Consider the following 12,358-nt stretch of genomic DNA (forward strand, 5'->3'; position numbering starts at 1 on the left):
TTTTTTTTTTTTTTTTTTTTTTTTTTTTTTTTTTTTTTTTTTTTTTTTTTTTTTTTTTTTTTTTTTTTTTTTTTATTTGTTTCTCCTTTACCTTCTTTCCTCCGCTTCCTCTCTCTCTTCTCCTCTCTCTCTCTCTTTTATACTCTCTCTTTATCTCTCTCTTTATATTTTCTCTACTCTTATATTCTTTCTCTTTATATACTCTCTTTATATATTATATATATATCATATATACATATATAAAAAAAAAAAAATAAAAAAAAAAATAAAAAAAAAAAAACCTATCTCTATTCACTTATATATATGTATATATGTATGTATGTATGTAATATGTGTATATATGTATATATATCTATTTTTTTTTTTTTTTTTTTATATAACTCTTTCCTCTAAAAAAAAAAAAAAAAAACCTCTCTACTTCTATTTATCTATACTCTCTCTTTCTCTCTCTCTCTTTTTTTTTTTTTTTTTTTTTTTTTTTTTTTTTTTTTTTTTTTTTTTTTTTTTTTTTTTTTTTTTTTTTTTTTTTTTTTTTTTTTTTTTTTTTTTTTTTTTTTTTTTTTTTTTTTTTTTTTATATGTGTATATATGTATGTGTCTGAATGTATGTGTGTATATATGTATATGTATATGTGTTATATATGTATATATATGTGTGTATATATATATGTGTATATATATATATATATATATGTATATTTTTTTTTTTTTGTTTTTATATATATATATATATATATATATGTGTGTATATATATATATGTATATATATGTATATATATGTATTTCTTTGTTTATTTATTTTTCTTTCTTTTTTGTTGTTTGTTTCTTGTATTCCACCAATCCGACAGCATTTAGTTGTGTTCCCCCTCCACAGCTAGCTATGCTAATGAGTGAACCCACATATGTATTATATAAAATAATTGATGGGGATATAATGTTTGTGTAGACCTTTCTTATGTTTTTTTTTTTTTTTTTTTTGGGTATGGGTGGTACGTGGTGTGTTTTTTTTTGGTGGTTTTTTTTTTTTTGTTTTTTTGTTGTGTGGTTTTCTAGCTTTCTTTGTCCTTTTTTGTGTTGCATTTTTTTTTTCTTTTTTTTGATGAAGATAAATTGATTATTATAGAATTGAGAGAGCGTTGTTTTCTTTTGCTTGCTTCCCTTTTTCCCTTTTTTTTTTTTTTGGTTCTTTGTATGTTCATATTTTACCGTTAATGACCGTTAAGTTTTACACTCCTTCTTTTTTTTCCACCCTCCTCAGCAAGGTTGTTGTCGTTTACTTTATGCTTATATATATATAGAGACTTTATAACTAGGACTTCACCTTTTTTTTCCTTTTTTTAGAGGTTCTTTGTATGTTCATATTTTAGTTAATGACGTTAAGTTTTACCTCCTTAGCTTTTTTCCACCTCCTCAGCGGTTGGTTCGTTTACTTTAATGCTTATGGAATGGATCATGTTTAGTACCTTTTTTTTGATCTTTGTTAAAATTGTTATAGCTCAGTTTTCTTTAGTAACCTTACACTTTTTTTTAAACACGTGTATAGTTGGATTAGTGTAGTCTTGTCCACAAAGGTGAATTGAATGGGTGTTTACTGGAGTTTTAACGTTTACAGTGGTAAGTGGAGTATTGACATGTTTTGTCAGCACAAAGGATGCATACGGGGTATTAACTATAAAAATCGAAATAGTACCAGCGTATGTTCTTCCTCTTAATGAGAGCGGTGCCTCTGCTCTGGTGTGTACCGTTAGCGCGTATGTTTTCCTTTAAGGCGTGCCTCTGCTCTGTGGTGTGTCCAATGAAGACACTAAAAAAAAACAAAACTATCTTACGTCCAGATCCTACGCTTTTTTGGGTCCGATACGAGAAGTTGTTCCAGCTTTATGGTATGAAAATAGAACGAGAGATATGGTTAAAGAGGTGACATGAGCCTATAAGGAAGCATGGAGTTGAAGATTTGTGTTTTGTGTATTAACTTGCACTCCACCACTCCCGTTTATCCTGCCTAAAATCCACTTCAGTCATGCTTTTGCTGACACAGTTCTGCTGAAGTCTTACGCAACCAGTAAACATCAATCTCTGTCATTAGTTAAAGTTTAGATCCCACTCCGTTAGCATCACCTTAATATCGCTATTCCTAGGCTTTATACGGCCCTACGCTCAAGGCATCTTTATCTGTTTCCTCGTGATCAGTGATAGCTTACTCACCACTCCCAGTTTTATCACTGCCTATCCACTTCCAGTCATGCTTTGCTGACACGTTCTGCTGAGTCTTACGCCCAACCGTCTCATCTCTGTCATTAGTTAAGTTTAGTCCCCTCCGTTAGCATCAACCTTAAATAATACGCTAATTCTAAGAGCTTTATTACAGGCTTTTACATGTCAAAATGAAGGGTTTTGAAAAATTTGTGAGGAAATAAGTGTAGTATTTACGGTTAAGAAATGAAGTCTTTATAAAGGGCTATATCACCTAGAGGGAGGGTGTGCACACAATGGTAAGGAAAGTATGTCATTAATGATGCTAAATGTGAGCCCGCGGCAGGGTGTGGGTTTATCTTACTATATTTTGCATTACATTAGATTGTATGTCTATTTTCACCTTTTTTAATTCATGGCTGCTCTGCTCTAGTGGGTTTATCTTACTATTTTGCTTACTTGGGTGTATGTCTTTTTCCTTTTTATGATGGGGAATTTGGTAACTTAAACGTAAGAATGTAATGGTAGGTGGGAATACTGGATTTTAGTGGAAGTGAAATGGTGGGTAAGGAACAGGGGGGGGGTGTGAAGGGTTTGGTGTTGTGGATTACTATTAGTATTCCCAAATTGAGTTAAAGTTGGGGTTGTGTTTTTTTTCCCCTATGTATTTTTTTTTTCCTTTTTTTTGGAGGATTGTTTTTGTGTCCTCTTATTGTGTTCTCCACCTCCTCGTGTGACTTCCTTATAGTTTGGTCTCATAGATAAAGAAAACTTTATTATATAGAAATATACGTCATTGAACACGATTTTTTTGTTTGTTATTGTTCAAACTTCTTATTTTTTGTTTTTGTATTGTTTTAGCGTTTTTGCTGTAGAACACCCAATTATTTTGTTTTGTATTGAAATTTTAGCAGTTCAAGTCCCATGAATAGCTTGAAATGGTACACAAAGTTATGTTGTGAACTGTGTGAGGTTAAAAAAAGGTAAGGTTACCCAAAACTGAAAAAATAATGTAGAACTACATTTTCCGGAATTTCTACATAAAGGCCCCTTTCAGGGAACAAGAAATGGGTTAACAATGTAAAGCTGTTCTCGCAGCTGTTCTGCGCTTATGGAGGTTGATTTGAAGGTTTGCCCCTTCTGTGTTCTTTGTCTGGTTACCCACACCCCTTTTAAAGGAGGTTGACAATCTAGTAGGGGTCCTACTTGTTTGGATTACTTACAACCCCTTTGCTTGTATAAACACACTGTGGTAACCGCACTCCTTGCGGAGCATTATTAGGTACACGATCGGTGCTGCGTGGGTTACGAGTTCTCCATGGGATTTACCCATCCAGAGCATTACCCATCCATTTATCCAGAACCATATCACTCTGGGATTTACGACATTGCACAATCTGTTGTAGCGGTCTGCCGTTAGCTCTTGCGGGGTGTTTTGCGAATGGTACATGGACACTGACAATTTATAGCTCGTATGCTTTGTTGTTACCACACCCTTGCTTGTTAAACTGCTGTGTGCATTCCCTATGATTGTGTTTTTGTCCGTGCTGGTGTTACGTTCTCAGTTTACCATAGTTCACCCATCATTTATCAAACGATTTCGCACCTAGTTCTACATTGCACTCTGTTGTAGCGGTCTGTTAGCTGCGTTGTTCTGTAAATGATTGCTAGCTGTGGGTAACATGGATAATATTAACATTCACCTGCAGCTCAGCAAAAACATGGACACTCTCAAATAGAATAATGAAAACAGTTGTAGCGGTCTGCGCTAATAGCTAAATGGAAGAATTGGAAAGGCAACAGTAAGTATAATTGTAACGTTATTGCGCTCCACCGGAGCTAACGCTGTTTAGCTAACAGCTAGTCGGCTAACCGCCAGCTGAGAGCTTGTTCGTCTTCGTACTACAGTGAGTGGTTAATGAAGGCACAGAAGTAAGAGTGGAGGGATAACAGCTGCTACGTTAACGGTTATTTTCTAGGTTTGAGGGTCTTTAAATGCTGTCTCTATTGACATATATATATATAAGTATATATATATGCCCTTAACGCTGTTACCACCCGGTTAGCGTTATTTTTCAGGTTTGAGGGTCTTTAAATGCTGTCTCTATTTCTTTTTTTGTTATATATAGTAATGAGTATATATGTATATATATTATATAATATAGAGGGGTAGGGGTTAATGAAACAAGCTTCCACATACAGATATACCTATGAGCTTTCCAGTGGAGGCTAAAGCGTGTTTTACAGTAACCGCATGCATATGTGACGGCAGACCGCTACGCAAAATTACGAATCCAACACCAAGACCCGCCCTACGAAGCAGCTCGATTGGTTGGGGATTGGTCCCATGGATTGGTCAGGGGATAGGACCTGTATGGACACCTGGCCAATAGTAGTGTGTGAATGCTATTGAAGGGCGGGTCTTACGACCGGAAGCGTGGAAAAGATCGTACAGTGTCGTAAATAATATATATGTCAATGCGTAAATCCCATTGAAATCCCTACAACAGGATTATCATATACGCATGCGCAGAACGGATCGTGTAACGATAAAGCCTATTGTACTCTATGATTGTACTGCAGAAAATAGTGTGTTGCTATAAAAATGGCAGAGAAAAGGCAATTAACAATGGAAGAGAGACAGACCATCGTAACACTTAAGAATGTTGGTCTTTCCTACAGAGAAATTGCGAAGAAAGTCAAGGTGTCCGTTAGTACAGTATTCTTCACCATCAAAAGGCACTTAGAAACTGGGGGAAACTCTGACAGGAAGAGGTCTGGCAGACCCAAAGCCACAACAGAATCAGAAGACAAGTTTCTGAGAGTCAACAGCTTGCGTGATAGACAGCTCACAGGACAACAGCTTCAAGCACAGCTTAATAGTGGTCGTAATAAGCAAGTCTCAGTTTCAACTGTAAAGAGAAGACTTCGAGCTGCAGGTTTGATAGGTCCAGTTGCAGCAAGAAAGCCATTGCTAAGACGTCAGAATAAGAAAAAGAGGCTTGCCTGGGCCAAGAAACACTGCCAATGGACTACTGAAGACTGGAAGAAGGTGTTATGGACTGATGAATCAAAATTTAAAATCTTCGGTTCATCACGCAGGGTTTTTGTACGCCGTCGAGTAGGCGAAAGGATGGTTCCTCAGTGTGTGACATACACAAAACATGGAGGTGGAAGCATGATGGTCTGGGGCTGTTTTGCTGGATCCAGGGTCGGTGATTTGTACAGAGTGAAAGGCACCCTGAACCAAAACAGCTACCACAGCATTTTGCAGCGCCATGCAGTACCCTCTGGTATGCGCCTAGTTGGTCAGGGGTTCATCCTACAGCAAGATAATGACCCAAAACATAAGTCCAAGCTATGCCAGAACTACCTTAGCAAAAAAGAACAAGATGGTAAGCTTAAAAACCTGGAGTGGCCAGAACAGTCACCAGACTTAAACCCCATTGAGCTGGTTTGGGATGAACTGGACAGAAAAGGGAAAGCAAAGCAACCTACAAGTGCCACACATTTATGGGAACTTCTGCAACAGAGTTGGGAAGAACTTTCTGAAGAATATTTGATTTCCATTGTAGAAAGAATGCCACGAGTGTGTTCAGCTGTTATATCTGCCAAAGGGGGCTACTTTGATGAGTCAAAAATTTAGAATACATTTTGGTTTATAAATTGATTCCATGATTTATTTTTTAACTTAAATTAACAATTATTTAATTGTTCTATTCTTTCATTTCAGAGTACAATAAGACATTGAACTGCTTGAATAATTCATGCAGTTCAATGTCTTATTGTCGAAGGCGGCATATATATCATAAAACACATTCTCACTTGTGAAATGTTATCCCTTGCTGTTTTTCTTTCATTCGAACATCCATAAGCAGCACAAAAGTCCAGCATATCCATATTGATTATTATTATTAGTATTTTCTTTCCCCCTTCGTTTTTCTTTTTCATTTTCTTATGGTTTTTTTTTTCTCCTCCATGTCACCTCCGCGGCTCCATAGAATTTAACATAGGGGTGTACTCACTTTTGTTGCAAGCGGTTTAGACATTAATGGCTGTGTGTTGAGTTATTTTGAGGGGACTGCACATTTACACTGTTATACAAGCTGTACACTTAATACTTTACATTGTAGCAAAGTGTAATTTCTTCAGTGTTGTCCCATTAAAAGATATAATGAAATATTTACTAAAATGTGAGGGGTTTACTCACTTTTGTGAGATACTGTACATTAGCCTAGCTCAGTTCTGTTTAGATGTTTGATCCCTGTAAATGGTTATACTTGACATCTATATGATTTTGATGCATATCTTTACGTTTGTAATTGATAAATGTATTTGTTATTTGAAGTATGAACACTTGAATTGAAAATACACTTTAGCCTGGCTATAGCTGTGGCAATCCTGTTGACAGATTTCTTTTGATGCCTGTAAATGGTTGACCTGTATATAACATATGCTTTTGATGCATAACTTTGTGCTGCCACTTAGTTAAAATGTCAAATTGTCTACAGTTTTAGTGTTTAATGGATTTTACTGGTGCCTATACCAAATGCTGTAATGATAAATAGCTATAACAGCTATTTAACTGTTAATATTTTACCCAGTTAGCTCTCATCACTTGGCTTTCTCAGATCGGCTGAGGTGTGTTGTTATAAATACATTTACCCTGGCTATGTAACATTCAGGAGCTAAGTTATTAACTCTTAATAAAAGTACTGAAGCATTTCAAACAACTCTTTTTTTTTAATTGAATTTTCCCTACATTTCTTTCTTACTTATAGCCTAGCCTCTTTATGATTTATAGGAAGTACACTGTCATCTACTGTTCTTTACACGTAATATAATATGTAATGTAATATAAATGCAGCATCCATGAGCAGGTAGGCCTACTGGGCTATTATTTTGTTTACAACACAATATTGAGACAGACTATTTAACTTTAACAAACCAATGAAGAATTTGATGAATGTAAGTAAATAAAGACAGCAGATTAAGTGACCATTTTAATTTTAAATATGTTTAAGATGTAAAGGTCATCTAAAAGGTAACTGACAATGCAGAGAGTAGATCTGGTGAGCTGTAGCTATACATTGACGTGCATCATTACATTAAAAACAACCACCAAAAAACAACATTCAATACATCACTGAAAGAAAAACAACGAAAATAATAACAAGACATAACAACATTCAACACAACACACAACACAGGACCTAGTTTAAATTATTCACAAACTATAACAATGTTCACTAATAATATGACCAAGCAAATGCACACAGAGAACCCCAATGATACTAACAGCATTCATTAAGTATTATCCAATACAGAGTTCTGCTCAGCTAGGAGATGTCCTTTAAGTAATACCTTGAATTGAGGTTTTCTATTTTCTTGAATGACATGACTAGGCATTGTATTCCAATTAATCATGACTCTATATATTACAGTGTTTTCCCTTTGTTTGTTCTTACTTTAGGTAATGTGAATTTACCCTCCGTAGCATGTCTAGTGCTGTATGGTTATCAGAACTAAGACCAAGTTGCTGATACAACATCCTTGGCTGTTTAGTCACTCAAATATTTCTGGTAAAGTTGAGCAACGAGGCAGTTAAATCTGTTCCTTACACTTAACCAGGATAAACAGCCATGCATTGCATCAACGCATTGATCAATGCCTGTAAGTACGATCGTTTTCATTGCATATACACCGCGCTAAAACGACGTATATTTAGCTGTCAAGATCCGAAACATTTCATGGGGGAGAAATCGTCAGACAGCCATTATTTTGTTATTCAGCACCCCTGGTCAAAAATAGGTCCCCTCGCGCCTGCATGAATTTCAATAAAAATCTGGAAAATTGGGGTGTTCTAAAACTTTTGACCAGTAGTGTATCTCATACAGAAATCATGTTTTTTTTAAACACTATTATATGCTGCATATCTAAACGAGATAAAACAATATGTCAAATTCGAAATATCTATGACATATGTACCTTTTCCTCATGCATTATTATTTATTTTATATATTTATTTATTCTTGGAATTTCCTTTTTGTTTGTTTTGTTGTTGTAAACGGTATTCTCCTAAATATGTGCCTCAAATTTGATTGTAAAAATAAAAAAATAAAAAGTCTTGTGACTCCCTTGTAAACATGTGGGCTGTGATGTCATGGCTGTATAAGAGAACGTGAGGTGTTGTAACTGGTCATATGACTGAGGTCTCAGTACCGGTTTATCAGCGCTGTTTACCCGCAGACACGCGGCAGTTTTTCGGCTGTACCTGATAACGCCACCAGCCTCCTGAGCCTGCTCGGTGTGTTAAAGATGGCTGGGACAGTTTCAGTCGTCCTGTTTTCAGTCCTGCTCTCCGGTGTGAGCGCCGGAGTGTTTTTCAACCAGAAGCAGCCGTGCTATGTCCGCACACCGAGGAGAAACGACTTTGGACTGAAGTAAGTTCAGCACATCGTTGCGATTTTAAGAATGACAAAGAATCGTAAACAAGCTAGTTGCGGGAAAAACCCTTTGTTGTTATCTAACGTTAGCTAACGTTAGCTACACACAGCCGTTAGGTGGCTTCTTGCTGAGATTATGTTGTTAATTTAAGCTGTGTCCGAAATCACGGAGTATTAGTGAAGGAGTAAATGACTTCGGACACAGCCTTGTCTGTGTATGTCTCCAGGGCAAGTTAAATTTACACTCCAATGTGACGAATATGCCTTTTATATAACATTGTCATAACGTTACAATATAGCGAACTTAGGTGTAGAGAAAACAAACACAAAACAGTCAGGGGGTATCAAGTAGCTAGGGAGTTTTCGGTTTAATGCCATTCTTGTTTTCTGAGTACAGGAACTAGTGCAGACTTGCAGTAAAACGAAACGAAACTAAAGAGAAATGTTTAGGTTTAGTCCCCAAAATGTCCTTGTCATCACTATCTAGAAATCACGAGGTTTAGTGAATCACAGGTTGAGGACGTTAACCGCTGTATAAACTTCCTACAGCTCAGCTATCAACCTTCATTAAAAAAACTATAGATATCTAAAAAAGATAAACAGCACAATATTTCACATTTAGAATATGGTTAAGAATATAAAGTTCCTTTACATTATTTAAAGTTTTCAAGATAAATATCAGAATGAATCTTAAAGACTGTAGCTGACCGATACTGGATTTTTATGCTTTAATTTTTTTAATGTATACAGTAATGTACAGCCTAGTTTCTAAGATCTGATAATGATATTTCACCTAGAGCAGCCTAGAGCTAAAACGATTAATACATTTATTGATTAGTGGGTTGACAGAAAATGGATCTGCGCCTATTTTGTTAATTGACAAAATTACGTCCTTTTTTTTTTTTTTTTTTTTTTTTTGAAAGCATAGATGCCAATATTTTGATGATTCCAGAACAGAGGCATTTTTGCAGCCTGCAGAACTAGTGTATCTAATCACCTGTCTGTCCACAGGACCGCTCCTCGTCCTCATGAGTATTTAAACATTTCTGAACTGCCCAAATCATGGGACTGGAGGAACATCAATGGCACCAACTTTGTGAGCACGACCCGCAACCAGCACATTCCCCAGTACTGTGGCTCCTGCTGGGCCCATGGCAGCACCAGCGCCATGGCAGGTATGAATCATTATATAGCTTTCCTATCGGGGACTTTAAAACATGCTGAATCATTGTTGTTTGATGGCAGTGTAGACCAGCAGGTTCTCACATGACTGTTCAGACACATTTTAATAGAGAACGGGAGTTTCACTTCCCCTTTCAACAGAAGTGATTACCAGGAACTGTTTGTGGCATTTTATTTTTTTATTTCTCATTTGTATTGTAAAGCTCTGTGTTTGCTCTCTCACCAGATCGTATCAACATTAAGAGGAACGGAGCGTGGCCATCTGCCTATCTCTCTGTCCAGAATGTGATCGACTGTGGCGATGCCGGCAGTTGCCATGGAGGAGATCACACTGGCGTTTGGGAGTACGCTAACAAACACGGGATCCCAGATGAGACGTGCAACAACTACCAGGCTAAAGACCAGAGTAAGTGTCCTTCAGTGTGCACAAAGTAATGGCTCCAACACTGACCCCTGTCTAAGTCTGAGCTGTAACCTGTTCTGTGTCCCTCTCTCTAAAGAGTGCAAACCCTTCAACGAATGCGGCACCTGCACCACCTTTGGAGTGTGCAATATTGTGAAGAACTACACCCTGTGGAAAGTGGACGATTACGGAGCTGTCAGCGGGAGGGAGAAGATGATGGCAGAGATCTACGCTAAAGGGCCGATCAGGTTTGCAGTAGACAACTTGCTCTGTTACTTATTTGTTTAACTGCCGGGGAACATTGGAGTTTTGTATATCCACGTCATTATTCCAGAGCAGCTCCACACTATCTGATTTCTGTCATTGTTTCACTTCTACCCAATGGAAGAAAGTAATCTGTGGTGTTTTTTTGTTTTTTTTCTTCTTCAGCTGTGGGATTATGGCCACAGACAAGCTGGATGCCTACACCGGAGGTCTCTACTCTGAATATCAGGAGGATGCTTTCATCAACCACATCGTGTCAGTGGCAGGATGGGGAGTGGAGGACGGTGTTGAATACTGGATTGTACGCAACTCCTGGGGAGAGCCATGGGTAAGTCTTTCACAAACAATGAACATCACACAGTCAAAGTAGGAACGGTTTTCTGACAGACGACTTGCAGCGAGTCGTATGACTCATTTTCATTCTGTTTTACAAAAATGTCACTAGAAAGCACACTAACAATTCAAGAAAACAAATATCCTAGGTATTACTTTACCTTAGAGAGAGAGATATTAACGGTCAAAAACTCTTATATAAAATAATCTGCTTCAACAGGACTGTGTGGATGTGTGCTTTAATTAGATTTGACCGAGAGTGGCAACCCCCTTGGCAACATAAGCAACCAGCCCCGCGTCATAGTATTCAATTATCGCTTAACTCGGATTGGTGTTTATAAAATGTCAGAAAATTATGAAAAATGCCAATCACCAGCAAATTGTCACAATTGAGAAGCTGGAACTAGGGAACGTTTGCCTTGAAAAATGATAACGATTCATCGATAATCAAAATAGTTAATGATTCTCCCCCCCCCGCCCCCCCTCCCTCTCCACAGGGTGAGAAGGGCTGGCTCAGGATCGTGACCAGTGCTTACAAGGGAGGAAGTGGAAGCAAATACAACCTGGCTTTGGAGGAGGACTGCATGTACGGAGACCCAGTTGTCCCCAAAGCCTACCTGTAGAGGAGACCAGCACCCACAGTGTCAGAGGTCGTCACTGTACGCCCACTTAGGTCTTCCTGTCTCGGGCAGAGGGAAACTTTTTATTTGTAAAATATTGAAAAGGGAATAATTTCAGATTTTCTTAGATCTATTTTTTACACTTTTAATCACGGTGTCAAACTCTCAATGCCAATGTCTGGATATCAGACCTGCTTGAATCAATGCAGAGTATCTGATTTTTTTTTAATCACAGTGAAAAGGCTGTTTTAACGGTCTGAAATGTATAAATTGAGTGGGAGGAGAGAAACACATCAGTACAACTACTTTCTACAAAATTCAAGCATTGCACGCTGAATAGCCACTATAAACACTGAAAAGATGCAACCAATTCTTCAGTTTACATTATCAAGAGGACATTGACAGCTTTCTTAGTTTTAGATTTCATGCATTTCCATGCAAACTGACTCAGCCAAAGAACACAGTGCTTATATGTCCTGAAATGCTCCGACACTGAATGTTTTTATTGTGTGGTGTTAATGTACTGACAACATTAACTACACCCTGATAGAAAAACGGAAACTAAAATCTACTTTTAAAGTGTGCCTTACATGCACTGGCAGTCAATAGATTTATGTAATTTTATTTTTGTTTTGTTTTTTATGCTTGGCAATGTACACATCAGAAATTCTGGAAAAATTGCAATTTTGTTGTTTTAAACTGTGCCAATAAACACACCACCTAAAAGTGATGCCTCAAACGTGTCAAAGGTTTGTGATGATGTCAAAATTCAACTAAACAGCTCTGTGCTATGCAGACAACACGTCTGATGCCGATCTGTACGTTATGTGGGGTTTTAGATCTTCATCAATTTCACGGAGGTCAGATCAGATAGATGTTAACTTAAACTGTCTGCACTTGAAAGAGAAAATGAACATC

At 37.2% G+C, this 12,358-nt stretch overlaps 1 protein-coding gene across 1 annotated transcript; it reads left to right on the plus strand.

Annotated features, from left to right (window-relative positions):
• Positions 1 to 8,388: 8,388 nt before the first annotated feature.
• On the plus strand, positions 8,389 to 12,171 carry ctsz (cathepsin Z). The gene is made up of 6 exons (XM_039797073.1): positions 8,389 to 8,635; positions 9,650 to 9,813; positions 10,047 to 10,226; positions 10,321 to 10,471; positions 10,653 to 10,815; positions 11,318 to 12,171. Exons 1-6 carry the CDS (start codon positions 8,511 to 8,513, stop codon positions 11,441 to 11,443), a joined length of 909 nt encoding a protein of 302 aa, XP_039653007.1. The 5' UTR covers positions 8,389 to 8,510; the 3' UTR covers positions 11,444 to 12,171.
• Positions 12,172 to 12,358: the final 187 nt, after the last annotated feature.

The sequence above is a fragment of the Perca fluviatilis genome, chromosome 4, assembly GCF_010015445.1.
Source record: "Perca fluviatilis chromosome 4, GENO_Pfluv_1.0, whole genome shotgun sequence".
In the NCBI taxonomy this organism is placed as follows: Eukaryota; Metazoa; Chordata; class Actinopteri; order Perciformes; family Percidae; genus Perca; species Perca fluviatilis.

Excerpts from the sequence above, each read along its gene's own strand:
- ctsz (XM_039797073.1), top strand. The coding sequence starts at position 8,511 with ATGGCTGGGACAGTTTCAGTCGTCCTGTTTTCAGTCCTGCTCTCCGGT. Across the intron at positions 10,472-10,652 it reads TACGCTAAAGGGCCGATCAG|CTGTGGGATTATGGCCACAG; the intron begins GTTTGCAGTAGA and ends TTTCTTCTTCAG. Across the intron at positions 10,816-11,317 it reads ACTCCTGGGGAGAGCCATGG|GGTGAGAAGGGCTGGCTCAG; the intron begins GTAAGTCTTTCA and ends CCCTCTCCACAG.